Source organism: Lipophrys pholis (genome assembly GCF_963383615.2).
Source record: "Lipophrys pholis genome assembly, chromosome: 15".
In the NCBI taxonomy this organism is placed as follows: domain Eukaryota; kingdom Metazoa; phylum Chordata; class Actinopteri; order Blenniiformes; family Blenniidae; genus Lipophrys; species Lipophrys pholis.
In genome coordinates, this window is record NC_137642.1 from 27,575,473 (window position 1) to 27,596,322 (window position 20,850).

Below are 20,850 nucleotides of genomic sequence, written 5' to 3' on the forward strand. Positions count from 1 at the left end.
ACCAGGCCCCGCCCCCGCCACTCCACTGTGGTCACACTGATCTTATTTCACGTTGGATTTCATTGATTTGTGAATAATTTTATTGACTGTATTGATCAGACGTTTTTGTTTACTTTCTGAAACGACGCCTCAGCCAACGGCACGCTGCCCACGTGATGACGTGGCGGAAGTGACGCGGCTGACGGCTTGGTGCGCAGACGCGCGCAGCACGGCGGAGCTCCGGAGAGAAGCGAAGCGGCGGCTGCTGCCGAGAAGCGACACGACAGGCCGCGGAAGGCCCGAGAGGAAGACCCGGGAGAAAGACAGCGCTGCTCCGGGAGGACACGGAACGGCAGGTGAGTTTTAGCCGGCTGGGGGTGGACTGCGGGGCGGCCGGACAAGGCCTCCCGGAGGCTGACAGCTCCGCGACCGGACTCCCTCCGACAGGGGAGCCCATAAGAGCTCCGCCGCTCGGACCGAGCAGGAATCGTCCTCACGCCGCTAACAGCCCTCTCTCTCTCCGTTACTCTCGCCACGGTTCGGTTCGGCTCTCGACCCTGCCGCAGGAATCCACTTTAAAAAGCTTTTCTGGCTTTCAGCAGCTCGTCACGCACCACGCTGTCAGCCGCAGGGCGGCGGACGGCCCGGCATCCGTCCGCCGCGGCTCCGGGGGTGGGGGGCGGGGGTTCTTCACTGCTCCGGGGATCGGTTCCCCGGCTGTGAGTCAGCGGGTCCGGGTCGGGTGTGCCGGTTCTGTCAACTCGTTATCGAGCCCAACTTTCTGGAAGATTGCGTGAAAACCTCCAGTCCGCTCTGATGTGGGAAAGTGACGGAGGTAATTATGAGGACAAGATAGTTCAAAGTTCAGGTGACGCGTTACCTGCCGAGTAACTCGTTACCTGCCGGGCAACGTTACATGTTTGTAGTCGAGCAGCTCGCGCTGTTTTCAGTAATGAAACTCGGAGAGCTAACGTTAGCAGCCTGCTAGTTGGCAGGAGCCGGCTACTTCCTGGAACTGCGGAGTTCCCGGGACCGGGGGGGTGGGGACCAGGGGGGGGGGGGGGGACCGGGGGACCGCAGTGCAGGCTGACCTGGCTGACACGCTGAACCGGAGCGGGTGTCAGTCCGTTCTGGCCGGGTTGAGCTAACACACGAGCGGCTCCGTGATCAAGGAATAGACGAGCCCTCAGTGCCGGAGCTGACAGCCGGGATGTCCGGAGAGGAGCTCGGAGAGTCCGCTGCAGCACCGGAGAGGTCCCGGGTGGAGATCCGGGAGTGAAGGCAGAAAGTTTCTGTTTTCATTTTTACACAGGAGTGAAATCTAACTGCTGGTTTTTATTTTTACAGTTAGGTTTGTCGAATGATTTCATTTTATGTGCTCCTCTCTCTTCCTCTACTGACACCTCCTCTCTCCTCCACTACTGACACCTCTTCCTCCTCTCTTCCTCTACTGACACCTCCTCTCTCCTCCACTACTGACACCTCTTCCTCTGCTGACACCTCCTCCTCTCCTCCTCTACTGACACCTCTTCCTCTGCTGACGACACCTCCTCTCCTCCTCTACTGACACCTCTTCCTCCTCTCTCTTCCTCTACTGACACCTCTTCCTCCTCTCTCTTCCTCTACTGACACCTCTTCCTCCTCTCTCTTCCTCTACTGACACCTCTTCCTCTACTGACACCTCTTCCTCTTCTCTCTTCCTCTACTGACACCTCTTCCTCTACTGACACCTCCTCCTCTCTTCCTCTACTGACACCTCTTCCTCTACTGACACCTCCTCCTCTCTTCCTCTACTGACACCTCCTCCTCTCTTCCTCTACTGACACCTCCTCCTCTCTTCCTCTACTGACACCTCTTCCTCCTCTACTGACACCTCTTCCTCTCCTCCTCTACTGACACCTCCTCCTCTCCTCCTCTACTAACACCTCTTCCTCACCTCCTCTACTGACACCTCTCCTCCTCACCTCCTCTACTGACACCTCTTCCTCACCTCCTCTGCTGACACCTCCTCCTTTCTCCTCACCTCAGTGACCATGGTGGGTGAACGTCGAAACGGGAACCTCCTGGTGCAGCTCGGTCCCCGGTTGCAGGCGTACCCGGAGGAGCTGATTCGCCAGCGTCGGACACACGACGGTCAAACGGAGTACCTGATACGCTGGTGCCTCGTCACCATCGACGATGGCTCCAGCTCTGGGGGCGGAGCCGGCGAGGCGGGGAGTGCGGGCTGCGGCAGCTCGGGCGGGAGCGGGTCCGGCGGCTCGACGTCCGGAGAAACCAAACCAGAGAACATCCTGATGTGGATGTCCACAGAGGATGTTTACGCCAACTGCCCCACTCTGCTGGGCAAGAGGAAGGCGGACTCCCAGCGCCCCCTACAGGAGCAGCAGCAGCAGGGTGGGGAAGCGTCCGGCGCCGCGGGCAGTGGCGGGGAGCTCCCGGCGGATGTCACCTTTGACGAGGTGGAGCTGTCGGACATGAAGGAAGACGTGAAGAACCTGGTGCGCCGTGCCCGGAAACAGATGGCCAAGAAGAGCGACTTCTCCATCAACATCATGCACACCATCCACGTGCTGAGCGCCTACGCTAGCATCGGCTCGCTGGTCGGCGTCTTCAAGGAGACCGGCGCCCTCAACCTGCTGATGGAGCTGCTGTGCAACAAGGAGACGCAGACCCGGCGCAGCGCGGGAAAGATGCTGCGAGCGCTTGCCTCGCACGATGCAGGTGAACTACGCCACACTCCACACATTCACTGCACGAAATGCTGCGCTCTGATTGGACCGATTCAACAGCTTGACCAATCGGCTGACGGAGGGAAAGTTGGCGAAACGAAGTTTCCCCCAATGATCAAACGAGTGTTGTGAAGGAAATTACGATACGTACCTCGATGCCATATGATGTGAACCTTGATTTATCATGAAAAGCAAGGAACACGCTGGACAGGTTGTCCACTAAAGACATTTGGAATGTAACAAAATGTGGAAAAGTTGACGTAGTCTGATCTTTGCTTTATATGTGATGAAGATCAGCAGGTTTTGTTGAAGTGTTTGAGAGTTCAAGAGGACTTCCTGCTCCTCACTCTGACAGCTCCACATGTTCCCCTGAACTAATGTGAAGACTTCTGCCCCCTGCAGGCAGTCGTGCGTACGTGCTGCTGTCCCTCAGCCAGCAGGATGGAATCGAACAACACATGGACTTTGATAACCGCTTCACGCTGTTGGAGCTGTTTGCTGAGACCACCTCCTCCGAGGAGCATGGGATCTCCTTCGAGGGCATCCACCTGCCCCAGGTAAGCAGCACAGGCTCCTCCCCCTTGGTGTGTCGACGGGGTCAGTAGAGGCTCCTCCCCTTGAGTGTGCTCTGACCCTCTTGTCTGTGCAGATCCCGGGGAAGCTGCTGTTCTCGCTGGTGAAACGTTACCTGTGCGTCACGTCTCTAATGGACAAGCTCAACACGGCGGGGGCGGAGTCAGAGCGGCAGGACGCCAGTCCGTCCCCTGCCTCCTCTGGCTCCGCCTACCAAGCGGAGCACCTGCGGGTTCAGCGGGAGTTCGACTTCACCATGGCGATGGCCAACCTCATCTCAGAGCTGGTGCGTGTGATGGGCTGGGACCGCAACCGGCAGCCACCCGACGGCGCCGCCTCCCACCTGGGAGGAGGAGGAGGGGCCCTGGGGGAGGAGCAAGGGGAGGAGGCATTGTGTCGCCCCATCCTCAGGTCCATCTTTCAGCCCCGATTCTGCGCTTCCCCCATTTCCTTCGCCCCCTCGTCTGTTACTGTGGTGCCTGCCGTGCCACCAATGAAGAAGAAGGTGGGAAACGGGTTCAAGACGCGGTCGGACTTTGTCACCCGCTCTGCGTACGTGGAATACGTCCAGGACAATCTGAAGAGCGGCATGACGGTCCGCATGCTGGAGGACTATGAGGAGGTGAGCGCTGGGGACGAGGGCGAGTTCCGATACAGCAACGACGGCTCGCCGCCTGTTCAGGTGAGTTGACGTGACGTTACGGTGGGTCAGGGTCTCTGACCTGGAACCTGAGCCGGAACCTGAGCCGTGTCTCTGCTGCATTCAGGTGTACTGGAACTCCCTGTCCAGGACCTACTGGGTCCACTGGCACATGGTGGAGATCGTGGGCAGCAGCGGCAGCTCGCAGGCCGAGAAGGAGACGCAGGAGAAGGCTTCCTCCCTGACGGAGACGCTCAAACTCACTACCGGTAACGGTGCCCCTGTCCCCCCACCCCCACCCCAGCGGTCCTCCCCCCAACTGCTCTAACCCTGTCTTTGTGTCACAGTGAGTCAGACCTTCTTCTCGAAGCCCCCTGGGGGCCTCTACTCGCTGCCGTACCTGTCGGAGGGCCGGCAGGTGGAGCCGGCGTGTCTCAGCCGGGGGGAGTGGTGGGAGATCCTCTTCTTCATCAAGAAGCTGGAAGTGAAGCAGCAGCAGGAGGTGAACCAGCTGCTCCTGCAGAGCCTGGACCACCAGGTGAGCTTCAGTCCCCGGGCGGGTGCAAAGACAGGCACCGAAACCTGGACCTGGGGTCCAGACTGGGTAGCTAAACAGTACGTCCAGTGGGGGGCAGTAGAGGGTTGTGCAGGAGTATTAAACACTGTCCCCGCAGATCATCAGCCAAACACACCTGCAGTTGAATGTTGGCTTCTTGTCCAATCAGGAGCTGGACCTGGATGACTCCACCCTCCTTACCCTCTCCGTTCCCGGTGATGTTGCCAGGAAGTTGCTTCACTATCTGAAGCAGAAGTTGCCGTCATCGTGTCTCGGTGACCTCCTCTGCGCCCACACCTTCTCCAAACACTACCTGAGGAGGGGCGGTGCCTGTATGGAGGACGAGGAGCTGCTGGGTGAGGAGCACACACACACACACACACACACACACACACACACACACACACACACACACTCCTCACACTCCTTGTATTCTGCAGCTGAAAGCTCTCTGAGCTCCTCGGGTGTTGGAGGAGGAGCAGCAGGAGGAGGTCAGAGCTCCTCTTTGTCAGCCCTGGCCTCCTCCTCCTCCTCGGCGATGGGCTCCGTCTCTAAAAAAGCCAAAAAGGAGGCGCCGGTGGACTCTGCCGGCTCGGAGACGGAGAGCGAGCTGCCCAGTGAGGATGACAGCAAGTACCCCGAAGACCTGGAGGACAAGATCAAAGGTGGGCGGGGCCATCGGAGGGTCTGTGTGGGCGGAGCCATCGGAGGGTACATTTATCATAGTATTGTTGGCCACTGCTTAGCTGATTTACTGGAGTAGTGTCTTTAGCCACGTAGCATGTTAAGGTCAAGGTTACTTCATTAGTACCCGTAGGTAGACTTGTTTTCCACGTTTTGTGATCACTTGATATGTCAAAACAAATAGACACACGATGAACCAAACAAGCAGATCATAACTGGTCGAGTGAAAACAAGACAAATACTCAATGTTCCGCTTTTCACCAATAAATAGGATGAGTTAAAAAATAGATGAAAAGAAACCACAATAAAACCTTACAGAGATAGAAAGCGCTCACGACCATGAACATGTCCATTCAAAGAGTCGTGATGATAAATGGAGCTAAAAATTGATAAATAGAATCAATTGGAGTCACTATTAATGATTGAATCTCCTCTGTACTGGTTTCGTGGACAGGGACCAGACTGACCAAGGAGACGACTGGACAATTTTACTATTTGGTTAAGTGAGTTTCTCTCCTTTTAAGGAGGTCCGACCAAACCAGGCCACCATGCAAAAAGATAAAAGTGACTCGATAAAAGACAGCTAAAAAAAACTCAGGATTGTTTGGTCAATGTGGGAAAAAAAAAGCAAGTTTCCTGACTCTGACCTTTCAGTTAAAAAGTCTAATATCCAGCCCATTAAGTTTTTGCAGATTTCAAACTGCTCTAAAAGTCTTTTGGTTAAAACGTGGGGCTGGATTGTATTAAAAGCAGCGAAGAAATGAATCAATAAAAGTCTAGCAGACGTCCCTTTATGATCTACATGTTTAAAAGTCATGTTTAGTAGAGTCAGAGTAGCGTCCGCCACTCCTCTGTTTGGCCTGAATGCAAACTGCACTGATCCAGCTCGTGTTCCGTCTCCCTCAGTATCACATTCCTCACAAGTTTTTCATTATTACTGAGGTGAGGCAACAGGCCCGAAGTCATTCAAAAGTTTAGGACGGCTGGGTTTAGGGACAGGGACCAGGACAGCGTCCTTCCAGAGAGAAGGCTCATGCTGTGTATCCAAAGACTTGTTTAAAAAAATACAGGGCTGAGTTCGTTCACACATGATTTAATAAGGCAACCACTAATATTATCAGGACCCTGGACAAACGGGACGCCAAGCTCTGACTCACTGCCGGTCGCCGCCAGCGCCCTGAGGAGGCACCGGTTAGCTGGAGGTATTGAGGTGTAGGAGGTGTTGAAGAGGCGTAGCTTGACGTTTCCTTCTCTCCTCCTGAGCAGTGTTCAACAGCCCGCGGGTTCAGGGGAAGAAGACTGTGATGGAGAAACTGGGTGAAGTGGTGGAGCTGTTAAAGAGGAGCACCTCCTCCTCCTCCTCCTCCTCCTCTTCCTCCTCTGATCTCCACCAGCAGCTGGCAGCTGTTCTCTTCATGACCCGCCTGCTGGAGGAGAAAGGAGCGCAGGAGAAGAACTCCATGAGGAGCGACTCAGCTCAGACCATCAGGTCAGAGTCCAGCTCGAAGGCCGAGTCCAGAGCCAGGTCCTGGTCTCCATGGCGACAGGACTTATCTGTGTCTGTGTGTGTGTGTGTGTGTGCACCAGGGACCGGGTCCTGAAGCAGCTGGTGGATCTCCTGGGTTCCTCCTGTAAGGACCTGGTTGTGAGCACGCTGCGTCTGACTCACCTGCTCATGCTGAAGTACGAGTGGAGAGTTTCCTTCGCTACAGAGGGCGGAGTCAAAGCTGTACTGTCCTGCATGCAGACCTTTTCCTCCAACACACACCTGCAGCAGCTGGCCCTGGCGGTAAGGACCGAATCCCCCCCCCCCCCGGCACAGAGTCACTAAGGTTGTGAGGTGCTGACGTCCTGTCTCCTCCCCCAGACCCTGAAGGTCATTACGGGGGCCAGTAAACACGACCTGCGCAGTGTGGGCAGCAGCCTCCCGCTCTCCGAGTCCGGCACTCAGATGATGTTGGAGATCTTCGCCAGCATCGGCTCGGCCACACCGGAGGGCTCCAGGGGACTGCTGGGAGTCATTCCCGCTGCCATCGACCTCCTGCTCAAGAGCAAAGGGTGAGTCCCGCTCCAGATGCTCCAGATGTTGCACAGGACGTCCCCAGCTGCAGCTCCCCTCTGCTGTGCTCCTGCAGCTCCATGCTCTCGGTGAGGAACGGCCTGCTGGTCATCATCATGCTCATCTCCAGCCACCGCAGCCTGGCTCAGCAGCTGGTGGCCTGTGACGTCACCGCCGTCCTCAAGAAGTGTCTCAGTCTGTCCAGAGCAGAGACCATGCTGTCCATCATCGCCCTCAACCAGATCTGCATGGTGCACAAGCTGGAGAGCAGAGGTAACGCACTGTGACACGTAATGCACTGTAACACACACTAACGTGCACTGTAACACACACAGGAACACATGTTTACATACAAATGCGATTATGCGTATGTTCTGTTCAGTTTTGGTGCTGCAGTTAAAAAAAAGTGTGTTTGTGTGTGTGTGTGTGTGTGTGTGTGTGTGTGTGTGTGTGTGTGTGTGTGTGTTGCAGACAGCAGTGAACATCTGGATCTGAAGGATACAGAGTTACAGATGTTGGCTGTGAGTCTCAAAGAGCTGACGGCCACTAAAGAGGTGATTCAGACTCTGGAACAGCTGCTGTGTGAAGACAACACACAGCTGGATGAGGAGCGCAACCAGGTACACACACACACACACACACACACACACACACACACACACACACACACACACACACACACACACACACACACACACACACAGAGTCATCTCTTCACTGTGTTCTTCAGGTCACTCACAACAGGGAAACCTACCAGGACCTGATCCGTCTGATGGAGCAGCACCGAGCTGACCGCAGTGTGCAGCTCTCCATCCTCAGGTACTGCTAAGCCCCGGCTTTGTGACCTCTGACCTCTGGACCCTGACCCCTCACCTCCAGTGTGTCCCCTCCTGCTTCAGGATCCTAAACACATTCCTGGAGAACTACGAGGAGGACGAGCTGCCGTGGCACGAGAGCATCGAGCCGTGTCTGTCCTCCATGATGGCCTTCATCAACGACAGAGAGGTAGGAGGAGGAGGAGGAGTCAGGAGGGGCAGCCGGTGGCAGTAGGAACAGCATGCTGACCTCCTGCTCCTCCTGCAGGTGGTGCAGCTCCTGGTGCGCTTCCTGTTCCGGCTGGCCTCGGTGAACAAGGACTACGCGGTGGTGATGTGCCGTGTGGGCACCAAAGAGGCTCTGATCAAAGCTTTGGACAAACACAGCTCCAACCTGCTGCTGGTGCCGGAGCTCAGGGATCTGCTCACCGACTGCGACAAGTACGCCAGCCTCTACAAGAAGATGACCACCAGCGTACTGGCTGGCTGCATTCAGGTATGGCTGGGACATGGCAGCGCCCACATCTCCATCTCACCAGCTTCACTTAAAGAACACCAGGCAGTAACCCACTGAAACGTGACCTAAACATGTAGACCACGCCCACTGAGACGTGAATTAATCACAGGGACCCCCCACTCTTTCCACTCCCCTCAGAGCATCTTACAAAAAAGTAAAAGTACTGCTGATAACACTGCTAAGCTGAAAATACTATTACATCCTGCCCAAAGATTCTTTTTCAAATAAATAAAATAAATTTGAAGTGTTTCAAACACGCTGCAGATATTTTTAGAGGAAATGCTCCCGAGTGCTGTTACAGCTGTGAGAGGTGTTTGAGTCTGACTGGGATTTCCCCGGTCCGCTGTCAGATGGTGCTGGGGCAGATCGAGGAACATCGCCGCAGCCATCAACCAATCAACATCCCCTTCTTCGACGTCTTCCTCAGGAATCTGTGCCAAGGTCAGAAATTCCCACAGCACACCTGTACTCAAACACACCACGACCAGCAGCTCTTATCTGTGTGTGTTGTGTTGTGTTGTGTTGTGTTGTGTTGTGTTGTGTTGTGTGTGTGTGTGTGTTGTGTGTGTGTAGGGTCCAGTGTAGAGCTGAAGGAGGATAAATGCTGGGAGAAAGTGGAGGTTTCGTCCAATCACCATCGAGCAAACAAGCTTACCGACAAAAACCCGAAAACCTACTGGGAGTCTAACGGCTGCACCGGCTCACACTTCATCAACATCTACATGCACAAAGGAGTCATCATCAGGTACCACTGTAATCTGATTACTCTGCACAGCAGAGCCTTTGAATCCTTGGAACACGTCATGACTCTTGAGTGTAATCTGATTACTGTGTACTCTCAGACAGTTGGCCATCCTGGTAGCCAGTGAGGATTCGAGCTACATGCCGGCTCGTGTTCTGGTTCTGGGCGGAGATGACCCGACCAACATCAACACGGAGCTCAACACGGTGAGGCAGCTGTCACTCAGCTGTGTTAACCCCGCCCCCTGAGGCAGCTGTCACTCAGCTGTGTTAACCCCGCCCCCTGAGGCAGCTGTCATTCAGCAGCGTTAACGCCACAACCTCTGTGTCGTAGGTGAACGTGACGCCGTCGGCGAGCCGTGTGATTCTTCTGGAGAACGTGACTCGCTTCTGGTCCATCATCCAGATCAGGATCAAGAGGTGTCAGCAGGTCAGACTCCTCCTCCAGGTTCTGCTCCTCCTCCTGCCGCCTCCTCACTTCCTCCTCTCCCCTGCAGGGCGGCATCGACACACGGGTGCACGGGTTCGAGGTCCTGGGGCCGAAGCCCACCTTCTGGCCCGTGTTCAAGGAGCAGCTGTGCTGCCGGACCTTCCTGTTCTACAGCACCAAGGCTCACAGCTGGTGTCAGGAGGTGAAGGAGGAGCGCACCCAGCTCCTGCAGCTCTTCAACAAGTACGACCTCCCTCCCCCACACCTCCTCCACCATCCTAAGACCTCCTCCAGCACCCTGTGGGGACTGTTGTTAAACGTGTGTGTGTGTGTGTGTGTGTGTGTGTGTGTGTGTGTGTGTGTGTGTGTGTGTGTGCGCGTGTGTGTGTGTGTGTGCGTGTGTGCGTGTGTGCGTGTGTGTGTGTGTGTGTGTGTGTGTGTGTGTGTGTGTGTGTGTGTGTGTGTGTGTGTGTGTGTGTGTGTGTGTGTGTGTGTGTGTGTGTGTGTGTGTGTGTGTGTGTGTGTGTGTGTGTGTGTGTGTGTGTGTGTGTGTGTGTGTGTGTGTGTCAGACTCAACAGCGCTCTGAGACACGAGCAGATGTTTGCAGATCGTTTTCTTCCTGACGCTGAAGCTGCTGAAGCTCTTGGCCGAACCTGCTGGGAGGCTCTGATCACGCCGATCGTCCACAGCATCACTCTGACCGGTACAGACAGACACTCTGTTTTTAAAATCTATTCCTACATGGCATCTCTGCTGGTCTTCCAATGTGAACCCATGTTCACCCAGAATCCTCGGCGGCACTCAGCCCTCTGTCCTGGCTGCTCAGCGAGTATCTGGAGAACGCCGAGTCAGCACGCCGCTGTAAGGGCCGGGCCGCAATCTTTAACTCCAGAGTGCGGCGCCTCACGCACCTGCTGGTTCACGTGGACACGAGCCAGGCCGACAGCGAGGAGCTCCGCCCCCCGGTCAAATCCAGTAAGTCCAGAACCTTAACCAACCACACCAACCAACCACAACTAACATCAACCAACCAACCACAACCAACCACATCTAACACTATTGTGGCATCAGTGTGACCCTCTCCAGCAGGGGCAACCTGCTAACCAACCTGTTCACCTGTTTACTGGCTAACTGATCCGCTTTGTGTTTTTCAGATGGTAAAGAGACAAAGAACAAAGAGTCATCTTCGTCCTCGTCCTCGTCCTCGTCCCCCAAACCCAAAGTAAAGAGCAGCAGCAGCATTGCAGGCATCGCCCTCTGCTGGCAGGGAGTGGTGCAACACCAGGTCAGGTCAACGCTGATGGCTTTTTTTCTACTAGCATGTACTCGGCTCACCTCCGTTTTCAGGCTATTCCACTGTATATTAGTACCCGACAGCAGGTAAGAAGGTACTTTGTAGTAGTTCCTCCTGGTGACTGGCTTCCTGGAGCGTCCCTCGTCACAGCAGACGTTAAAACCGACCTAAATCCGTAGCTGTCCTGGCGAAAGCCGTTTGTCTTATTTTAACATCAGCTGCTGCTAACGGCTGCTGGCAGACGCGATGACTCCGCCCACACCAAGGTGGCACTATATTGTCCTGTACAACGAATGAAACCGAGTGGAGGCGAGTAGTGACGGAACCGTGCGGCAGAGCGCTGACCAATCTGCTGCCGACTCGCTGCTCGTCTGAATGAACTGACCCGACTGAACCTCTGCTTTCCATCTTTGACGAGGCCTTTCCTGATGACAGAGTGTTTCCTCCTCCGTGTCCCTCAGGTGAAGAGGTTTCTGGAGTCCAGCTGCAGCCTGCCGGACTTTGTGGAGCGGTACCGGATGTTGTACCTGCGTCTGAAGAACGCCATGGAGGAGCTGTTCGGGCAGCAGACCGCCTTCGTCCTGGCCCTGCGGCATGGCTTCTCTGCTGCGCTGCTGCAGCTCTCCATCCTCCGGGCCATGCATGTGAGTCCAGAACAGACCGCTTTGAGATGGGGTCCTGACCTGGACTCACCTGGACTCACCTGCCTTCATCCTGAAAACAAGCTCTGCTTCAGGCAGATCAGCTTGGGATTAATCTGGGATGACTTCAGTAGATTTATTGCTGGGCCGGTCCTGAGGATCTGGTCTTGTTGTGTGTACTTTGTGTCTGAGGTGTGGCGCCCCCCTGTGTTGTGCAGGTGAGTGAGCGTTTTGCGCAGTACATTGACCAGATGATGGAGGCCAGCGGGGCGGCGTGCGGCGGCGGCATGGAGACGCTGGAGCGGCTGCAGCAGTTCCTGGAGCCGATGCTCTTCCTGTCGGGGCTGGAGCTCGCCAACACCTTCGAGCACTTCTACAGGTGAGACTCTGAGACCGGCAGACTGTGAGATGACGCCCAGCGCCAGCATGCCGCCATGATGCCTGTGTGTGTGTGTGTGTGTGTGTGCAGGTACTACCTGGGCGACCGGCTGCTGGCTCAGGGGAACCTGTGGCAGGAGAGCGCCGTGGTGGACCATATCGGGAGCTGCTTCCCGAGTCGCTTCCCACAGCAAATGCTGAAGAACCTGAGTGAGTCGGCCGAGCTGCAGCAGGAGTTCCACCTGTACCGCCTGCAGCAGCTGGACCGCCACCTGCAGGACCAAGACCAGGACCAGGTCAGGGCTGACCCCCAGAACTGCCCCCATGGAGCAGAGAGAGCTGGTCCTGAGACCTGGAGCCTCACCTCTGGAACTGATTGTTTCTGCAGCTGATGGAGGAAGAGTGGGCGGAGTCGGAGGACGAGGCCGAGGTCCAGGTTTTGGTTCTGTCGCCACGCTGCTGGACCGTGTCCTCGATCTGCTTCCTGGACCAACCCGGCAAATACTTCCCCCCAGAACTCTGCTCCTACCTGGATCAGTTCACCCAGTTCTACACCCACAGTCGGTACCACCGGACTAGTGTTGTTGACGTTGCTGTGACCTTGTTGTTGACCTTGCTGTGACCTTGACCCTAGGTCAGTCCCTCTGTGCCGTCCCTCTCTGGAAACCTCGCCGGCTGCAGTGGACCTGGCTCGGACACGCCGAGCTGCAGTTTGGCTGCACGACGCTCAAAGTTTCCACACTGCAGATGTTCATCCTGCTGCACTTCAACCATACACAGGTATCACACACACACACACACACACACACACACACACACACACACACACACACACACACACACACACACACACACACACACACACACACACACACACACACACTCTCACACACACACTCACTACTCACACGTGTCTCTCTCTCGCTCTAGGAAGTGCAGGTAGAGGACCTCCTGCAGGAGTCTAGTCTCTCTCCTGATGTTCTCCTTCACGCTCTCCTCCCGCTCATCGCTGACGGAGCTCTGCTCACCTGCAGCCAGCCGGAGGAGCCCAGGACCGGTGAGACTCCTGCTCCTCCTCCCCACTCTGCTCCTGCTGCTCATCCTCCCCACGCTCCTCCCCCTGCTCCTCCCCCTGCTCATCCTCCCCACGCTGCTCCTCCTCCCCCTGCTCTTCTTCCCCACGCTGCACCTCCTCTCCACGCTGCTCCTCCTCTCCACGCTGCTCCTGCTGCTCTTCCTCCCCACGCTGCTCCTGCTGCTCCTCTTCTCCACGCTGCTCTTCCTCCCCACGCTGCTCCTGCTGCTCCTCCTCCCCATGCTGCTCTTCCTCCCCACGCTGCTCCTGCTGCTCCTCCTTCCCACGCTGCGCCTACTGCTCCTCCTCCCCACACTGCTCCTCCTCCCCATGCTGCTCCTCCTCCCCACGCTGCGCCTCCTGGTTTGAGCCTCCTGTTTCTTGCAGGCGTACTGCAGTTGAACCAGCAGGTGGCGTCCCTCTGTGTGGACGGCGCGGTGGCGTCCATGCGCCTCCTGCCCAGACAGACGTACCTGAAGGTGGAGGAGGATGCGGCGGGGACGCTGGAGAGGAAGAGGAACTACATCTACTGTCTGATCGTCAACATCATGAAGCAGGAAAAGGAGATGCACATTGACAACCTGGTCTTCAAGGTGAGATCCAGACCCGGTCCACCGGGTCCCCACGGCTTCCTGTTCCGAGGGTCTCTGGTTCTCAGGTTCCGGCTCTGTTGTCCCTCCAGGTCCTGGACTCGGTCCAGAAGCGGGAGTCCGGCGCCAGCGGGCGTTTCGGCTGCAGCTCGAGCGACGTGCTGTCCTGCATCCTGCACGTCATCAGCCGGGGCTTCGTGCGGCGCGGCGAAGACAACCCGCACATCGTGGAGTTCCTGCCCGACGACCCGGCCACGCCCCACAAGGGGCCGGCCCAGTTCAGCCTGAGGCGCTCCGACAGCCGGGAGGACGCAGCCCACTTCAGGTGTCCCCCGACCTCTGACCCCACAGCTCTGACCTTGTACACTCACAAACAGCAGGAGCTCCATCTTCCTCCTCCTGCTCCTCTTCCTAATCCTGCTCCTCTTCCTCTTCCTACTCCTCTTCCTCCCCCTACACTATAAAATCATTCACAGGACAATGTTTGAATCCTTCGAGAAGGAAATCTGACCTTTGGCCTCCGGAGGACTCCTGTGTGTGTAATGTGTGTGTGTGTGTGTAATGTGTGTGTGTGTTTGTGTGTGTGCATTGCAGTCTGCTGGAAGACGGGGCTCTGGATGCGGTTCTGTTCTCTATGGGTCGTACCATGTCCCAGGAGGACGTCCGTCAGCTGATGCAGAAAACTGTGCAGCAGGTACGTTACTATGGCTGCAGGTGCGTGCGTGCGTGCGCGTGCGTGTGTGTGTTTGTATCCTGACCTGTCCCTGTCCCTGACCCTGCAGGTCTCGGGGACCCTCAGTCTGGAAGTGGACCAGGCTGAGCACCTCCTGGTCCACTGTCGCTGGAACGTGGACGTTCTCGTGCAGCGTTACACCGATGACCCCGACGAGCTCATCATGGCCGCCGGCCTCAAGTCTCGGAACCCTCAACCGCCGCCGAGCCCCGCCTCCTCCTGCCCAGTGTGCCTGGGACCCCGCACGGTTACCATGGAGACGGTCCCGTCACTCAGCTGCATGCACTACTGCTGCAAGGTGTGTGTGCGTGTGTGTGTGCGCGCGTGTGTGTGCGCGCGTGTGTGCGCGCGTGTGTGCGCGCGTGTGTGCGCGCGTGTGTGCGCGCGCGTGTGCGTGCGTGCGTGCGTGCGTGTGCGTGTGCGTGTGCGTGTGTGTGTGTCAGTCGTGCTGGCAGGAGTACCTGACCTCCCGGTGTTGTGTGTGTGTGTGTGTGTGTGTCAGTCGTGCTGGCAGGAGTACCTGACCTCCCGGATCGAGCAGAACCTGCTGATGAACTGTAACTGTCCCATCACCGACTGTCAGGCTCAGCCCACCTCGCAGTTCTTCCTCAGCGTGCTCAGTGACAAGGACACCGTTGCGAAGGTAACTGCTCTCACGCCAGCTGACAGCACGGCGCTGTTGCCTTGCCCTAACCCCGCCCTCTGTGTGCAGTACGAGAACGCCCTGCTGCGGGGGTACGTGGAGAGCTGCTCCAACCTGACGTGGTGCACCAACCCTCAGGGCTGCGACCGCATCCTCTGCAAGGAGAACCTGGGCAGCATGGGCACATGCTCCAAATGCTGCTGGACCTCCTGCTTTAGCTGCAACTTCCCGGAGGTGAGACACACACTGACCTCTGACCCCTGACCCTGTGTCCAGGCCCACTGCCCTGACCTCTGACCCCTGACCCTGTGTCCAGGCCCACTGTCCTGCCAGCTGCAGCCACATGTCTCAGTGGATGGATGATGGAGGATTCTATGAAGGGATGAACATGGAGGCTCAGAGCAAACACCTGGCGAAGCTGATCTCCAAACGCTGCCCCAGCTGCCAGGCGCCCATCGAGAAGAACGAGGGCTGTCTGCAGTACGACTACACACGACTACACTACACAGCTAAACTACACTACTAAACTACACTACACAGCTAAACTACACTACACAGCTAAGCTACACAGCTAAGCTACACAGCTAAGCTACACAGCTAAGCTACACTCCACAGCTAAACTACACTACACAGCTAAGCTACACTACACAGCTAAACTACACAGCTAAACTACACTACACAGCTAAGCTACACTACACAGCTAAGCTACACTACTAAACTACACTACACAGCTAAGCTACACTACGCTACTAAACTACACAGCTAAGCTACACTACTAAACTACACTACACAGCTAAACTACACTACGCTACTAAACTACACAGCTAAGCTACACTACTAAACTACACTACACAGCTAAACTACACTACACTACTAAACTACACAGCTAAGCTACACTACTAAACTACACTACACAGCTAAACTACACTACACTACTAAACTACACTGCACTACTAAACTACACTGCACTACTAAACTACACTGCACTACTAAACTACACAACTAAGCTACGCTACTAAACTACACTACACAGCTACACTACACTACGCTACTAAACTACACAGCTAAGCTACGCTACTACACTACACAGCTAAACTACACAGCTAAACTACACTACACAGTAAACTACACTACGCTACTAAACTACACTACGCTACTAAACTACACAGCTAAGCTACACTACTAAACTACACTACACAGCTAAACTACACAGCTAAACTACACTACACAGCTAAACTACACTCCGCTACTAAACTACACAGCTAAGCTATACTACTAAACAGCTAAGCTACACAGCTAAACTACAATGCACAACCGAACAAAAGTCTTCACAATGCTTGAGAACAGTCTAGAGAATGTTGTAGAGAACAGTCTAGAGAATGTTGTTGAGAACAGTCTAGAGAATGTTGTAGAGAACAGTCTAGAGAATGTTGTAGAGAACAGTCTAGAGAATGTTGTAGAGAACAGTCTAGAGAATGTTGTAGAGAACAGTCTAGAGAATGTTGTAGAGAACAGTCTAGAGAATGTTGTAGAGAACAGTCTAGAGAATGTTGTAGAGAACAGTCTAGAGAATGTTGTAGAGAACAGTCTAGAGAATGTTGTTGAGAACAGTCTAGAGAATGTTGTAGAGAACAGTCTGCAGACGGTGTGATGACGCTGCTCTACTCTGTCCTCAGTATGACCTGTGCCAAGTGTAACCATGGTTTCTGTTGGCGTTGTCTTAAACCGTGGAAACCGACACACAAAGACTACTACAACTGCTCGGCCATGGTGAGTCCTCGCAGCTGCAGCTCCAAACGGAACCACCAGTAATCTGAGGAAATGTAATCTATTACTCTCTGTAGGTCAGTAAAGCGGCTCGACAGGAAAAGAAGTTCCAGGATTACAATGAGAGATGCACCTTCCACCATCAGGCCAAGGTTCTCTCCTTGTCTGGTTTATGTTTGTGTTATTTGTCTTTGCGTTGTGTTGCGTTGTTTATGTTGCGTTGTGTTGCAGGACTTTGCGGTGAACCTGGAGAACAGGGTGTCATCCATAAACGAGGCATTGCAGATGAAGTCGCTGACTTTCGTCATCGACGCCTGTAAAGTCCTCGCTCAGGCTCGGAAGGTGACGCCACCCCGTACCTTTCAGAACCGTTCACCGTCCTTTCCCCGGTCCTGCTCCTGGTGAGCTCACAGGGTTCTGGTCTCTGCAGGTCCTGGCCTACTCGTGTGTCTACAGTTACTACAACCAGGAGACGGAGAAGATGGACGTGATGGAGCAGCAGACCGAAGCCCTGGACCTGCACACCAATGCTCTGCAGATCCTGCTGGGTAAGAGTCTGCCCCGGAACCTGCGGTTGTGGTCTGCGGTTGTGGTCTGACCCGGGTTTGTGTCCCCAGAGGAGACTCTGCTGCAGTGCACCGATCTGGCCTCGTGTGTCCGGCTGCTGAAACAGGAACACCTCAACACGGGACTGGAACTGATCCGACGTATCCAGGAACGCCTGCTGGCCATCCTGCAGCACTCCACCCAGGTACCCCAGAACCTGGTCTGAACCTGGTCCCACTCTGGTCTGGAGGGGTCTGATGTCTGGTGTGCTGCTCCAGTTGAAGACCTTCCCCTGTGTGTGCAGGACTTCAGGGTTGGCTACCAGACCAAGAGCAGCCAGGAGACCGAGTCCACTCAGAACTCCAACCTGTCCAACAACACTGACGCTAACAAAGGGTGAGTGTCCTACCTGGTACTCCTCTGTCCTCCTTGTGTTCTATTCCTGGTCTGGGTCTGAACTGATGTGGGTTCTTCCAGGCCGAAGTCGAACCGGGCGTCAGACTCTGGGGACTCGGACAATAACAACTATCCGGGCGAGGAAGCCGGGGAAGCGGACGAGGATGACGCGTACGATGAGGAGTACGTCCCCGAGTGGCACGAGGACTACGACGAGGACGACATTGACGAGGACGACTTCTTCTCTGACGACGACGACGAGTCCGAAAACCAGGAGAGAGACTTCAGCCCCTTCGACTGAGACCCGCACCCCCCCGCCGCCCCCCACAGATGACCGACGGAGACCCGGACCCTTGATATCACCGCTGCACTCGCTTCTCGCTGCTTTTCTTCACTTTTCCAAATCAAGGAGACAAGAAATCTTCAGTTTGAAATTCAGTTTCTTCAAGTCTCCAGGTTCTTCTTTAGTCCAGAACCAAGAACCTCCTTGACTTTCAGTTCTGGGTCAGAAACCAGGTTTTTGTGAGAATCAGATTCTGGTTCAGATGTTTGTTTTTGTTGGATCCTGACCGAGGTGACAGACCTTGGAGCTGGTCCTGGTCTGGGTCTGGGTGTGGTCAGTGGGTCAGGGAACCTGGATGTGGACTGTGGCAGTTTTCTAGAAGCTGCTCCACAAACTTTTCCTCAGAAGGCTCTGAGTGATCTGGACTGCCGGTCCGGAGTATGGTTCATGTGGTCCTGAGTGAGTCCCCACGGTAACTGTCTCCATGGTAGCCACCTCCACGTTAACCGCCTCTATGATAACCGTCTCCACAGTAACTGCCCCTATGATAACCGTCTCCACAGTAACTAACCCATGATAGTCTCCATGGGTACCATCTCCATGGTAACCGTTTCTTTGGTAGCCATCTCCATGGTTACCACCCATATGATAGCAGTCTCCATGGTTAATGTCTCCATGGGAACTGCCTCTATAGTAACCGTCTCCATGGTTACCACCTCTATGGTAACCATCTCCATGGTAACCGTCTCTATGCATCTGGACCAATGGGTTCCAGCAGACTGTCCCTGCCTCGAGGTTCTGGTTGGTGGAGGACTTGGTGGCTCTGACCTGGACAGTTTCTGATGTTCTGTTTCCTGGTTCTGGTTCTGTTTCCTGGTTCTCGTTTCTTTATTGGAGTCTAGCGACTCCAGCCGGCAAAACTAAATAAAAGCTTTTTCTGCTACGAGTAGACTGATTTCTCACACACACACACACACACACACACACCCCTAGATGAGGACGTTCACCTGAGGCCCGTACTACGATGCTGGTTCATGTGTTCCCAGGATAAATCACCATGGTAACTGACTCTGAATGTCTAACCTGCTCCAGAGCAGGGTATGTTCTACAAAAGATCACAGTAAGTGTAAAGCTCGGCCTCCTGACCAATCAGATCTCTTGGAAAATGCCCCGCCCATTCTTAAATGATGGTGATTGGTGGGCGCGTTCAGCGCTGAGCTGCAGCGGGGAGGAGAGGAGAAAGTATCCAGAACAATCTTTTTGACAGAACCCAATAAATCCTGGTCTCTGAGGCTTTGAAGGAGGTTCTTGTTCTGGTTCTTGTTCCAGGTCTGTTTATCTCCATGAGGTTGATCTGGAATAATGAGCTTAATAATAATGCTCACGCTGACAGAACTGCAGAACCATGAATTAATGGAAGCAGAACTTCTCCTGTCGTCACGGTGATGAATTAATATTCCAACAGGAAACAAACTCACACGGAGGAACCTCCGCCTCAGAACCAGTGGAGGTAAAATGTAAAGTAAAAGAAGAGCAGTGAGGAAGCTCTGCCTGGAACCGTTCTGCTGGAATAAAGTGAAACTGAGTCCGTTTCTATTGTCCCATGAATTAATCCGCTCTAATCTCACCAAGTCAGGATTAACAAGTCAGGAAGGTTCTGGCTTTGGCTGCAGCAGCAGTGTTGCTCTGAGCTGCTGGATGTGTTGGAATTCTTCATTTTCTCAGAGATGAACTGCTCCTCTCCTCTGTGATTGGTCACACGCTGCTGCAAGCTCCGCCCCTTTCATGTGAACGCTCATTCATCTTGAAGGAAAACTCTGGTTGAATTACCGAGTCGATAACCTGCTTCGTGTTAATGCTGATCAGGATCGCGAGTATCGGGATAAGTCCACCCAGGAAAGATATCCTGGATGTATTTATGACTGCTCCGAGAACAGACCCCTCGACAGGTGAGGGACCGGCACATGGCTCGATGGGCAGGGCTGTCGACTCTCCGGTCTGAAGGTCACAGGTTTGAGTCCCATCTCCGCCTGTCTGGATGCAGAGAGGCAGTAGAGTCCTTTCAGGATTTTTCCAATAATAAAAAAATGTTTCAAAGTCTCCTCAATTTCCTTCATTTAATATATATATATATATATTTTTAATTCGTGTGGAGTCTCATGTGTTAGTGTCTGGTTCTGTGCTCCAGGGTAGAACTTTGATTCAGATCTTTCATGATGCTTTTGTTTCAGAAACATTTGATTTGTCTTCATTTCATCTGAAGTCATATCTTTACATTTTCATCTTTACTTTTTTTTCTCTAAATATTTTCAATTCATTGCGTCATTCTTCTAGTTTCTTTTTATTCATCCTGTATAAGAGCACATTGTTCTCATGTTTAATGGGCGGAGCCACTGCGCCAGGCTTTAATGGGCGGGGCTACGTCACCATGGTCATTGATTTCCAGGTGAACGTGGATCTCTTTAAATCTGTTCTTTTAAGTTCGGGATCATTGAGCTTAGTTTTCAGTTCTTAATTTTGGTTGTAGATTTAGATTTACAGATTAGCAGACAGCAGTCAAGTGCATAATCACTTTTTGTTTAAATAGCGATTTTGTTTAAACACTTTTGTTAAATTTATAGTACTAGAAGTGTTTATCTTGTCTATTCCGAATGTTATAAAATAATCTATTGTTGTGTGTAATGAGTGGCTGAGTAGTAATGGGTGTAATCCCTGACATCCATCCTGATTTCTGGATGGATTGAGGATGAAACAGATGAACAAATGAAAGCCGTTGAAGT

General features: G+C 54.1%; 1 protein-coding gene across 2 annotated transcripts; it reads left to right on the plus strand.

Moving 5' to 3' along the window:
* The first annotated feature begins 205 nt into the window (after positions 1-205).
* cul9 (cullin 9) lies at positions 206-20,170 on the plus strand. Of its 2 annotated transcripts, none has more exons than XM_080481700.1 (44): positions 206-335; positions 2,008-2,700; positions 3,111-3,265; positions 3,358-3,963; positions 4,049-4,190; positions 4,269-4,459; positions 4,647-4,833; positions 4,918-5,142; positions 6,428-6,650; positions 6,749-6,950; positions 7,029-7,219; positions 7,297-7,493; positions 7,692-7,840; positions 7,951-8,039; positions 8,120-8,225; positions 8,304-8,531; positions 8,903-8,993; positions 9,126-9,297; positions 9,395-9,500; positions 9,628-9,723; positions 9,791-9,966; positions 10,294-10,427; positions 10,511-10,699; positions 10,879-11,009; positions 11,480-11,662; positions 11,878-12,038; positions 12,129-12,333; positions 12,426-12,597; positions 12,672-12,817; positions 12,968-13,094; positions 13,500-13,705; positions 13,795-14,027; positions 14,297-14,396; positions 14,485-14,733; positions 14,938-15,078; positions 15,148-15,312; positions 15,395-15,558; positions 16,755-16,848; positions 16,923-16,997; positions 17,077-17,187; positions 17,276-17,393; positions 17,463-17,596; positions 17,696-17,787; positions 17,869-20,170. In XM_080481700.1, the coding sequence occupies exons 2-44, from the start codon at positions 2,013-2,015 to the stop codon at positions 18,086-18,088; spliced, it is 7,770 nt and encodes a 2,589-aa protein (XP_080337826.1). In that variant the 5' UTR covers positions 206-335; positions 2,008-2,012; the 3' UTR covers positions 18,089-20,170. The 2 variants fall into 2 exon arrangements, with proteins under 2 accessions (XP_080337826.1, XP_080337825.1); XM_080481699.1 differs by having other exon boundaries at positions 17,670-17,787; positions 17,869-20,164.
* Positions 20,171-20,850: the final 680 nt, after the last annotated feature.

Bases quoted from the DNA above. Each gene is read 5' to 3' on its own strand.
- cul9 (XM_080481699.1), top strand. From the start codon at position 2,013: ATGGTGGGTGAACGTCGAAACGGGAACCTCCTGGTGCAGCTCGGTCCC. The intron at 7,841-7,950 runs GTACACACACAC...TGTGTTCTTCAG, and splicing joins TGGATGAGGAGCGCAACCAG to GTCACTCACAACAGGGAAAC. The intron at 13,095-13,499 runs GTGAGACTCCTG...TGTTTCTTGCAG, and splicing joins GCCGGAGGAGCCCAGGACCG to GCGTACTGCAGTTGAACCAG.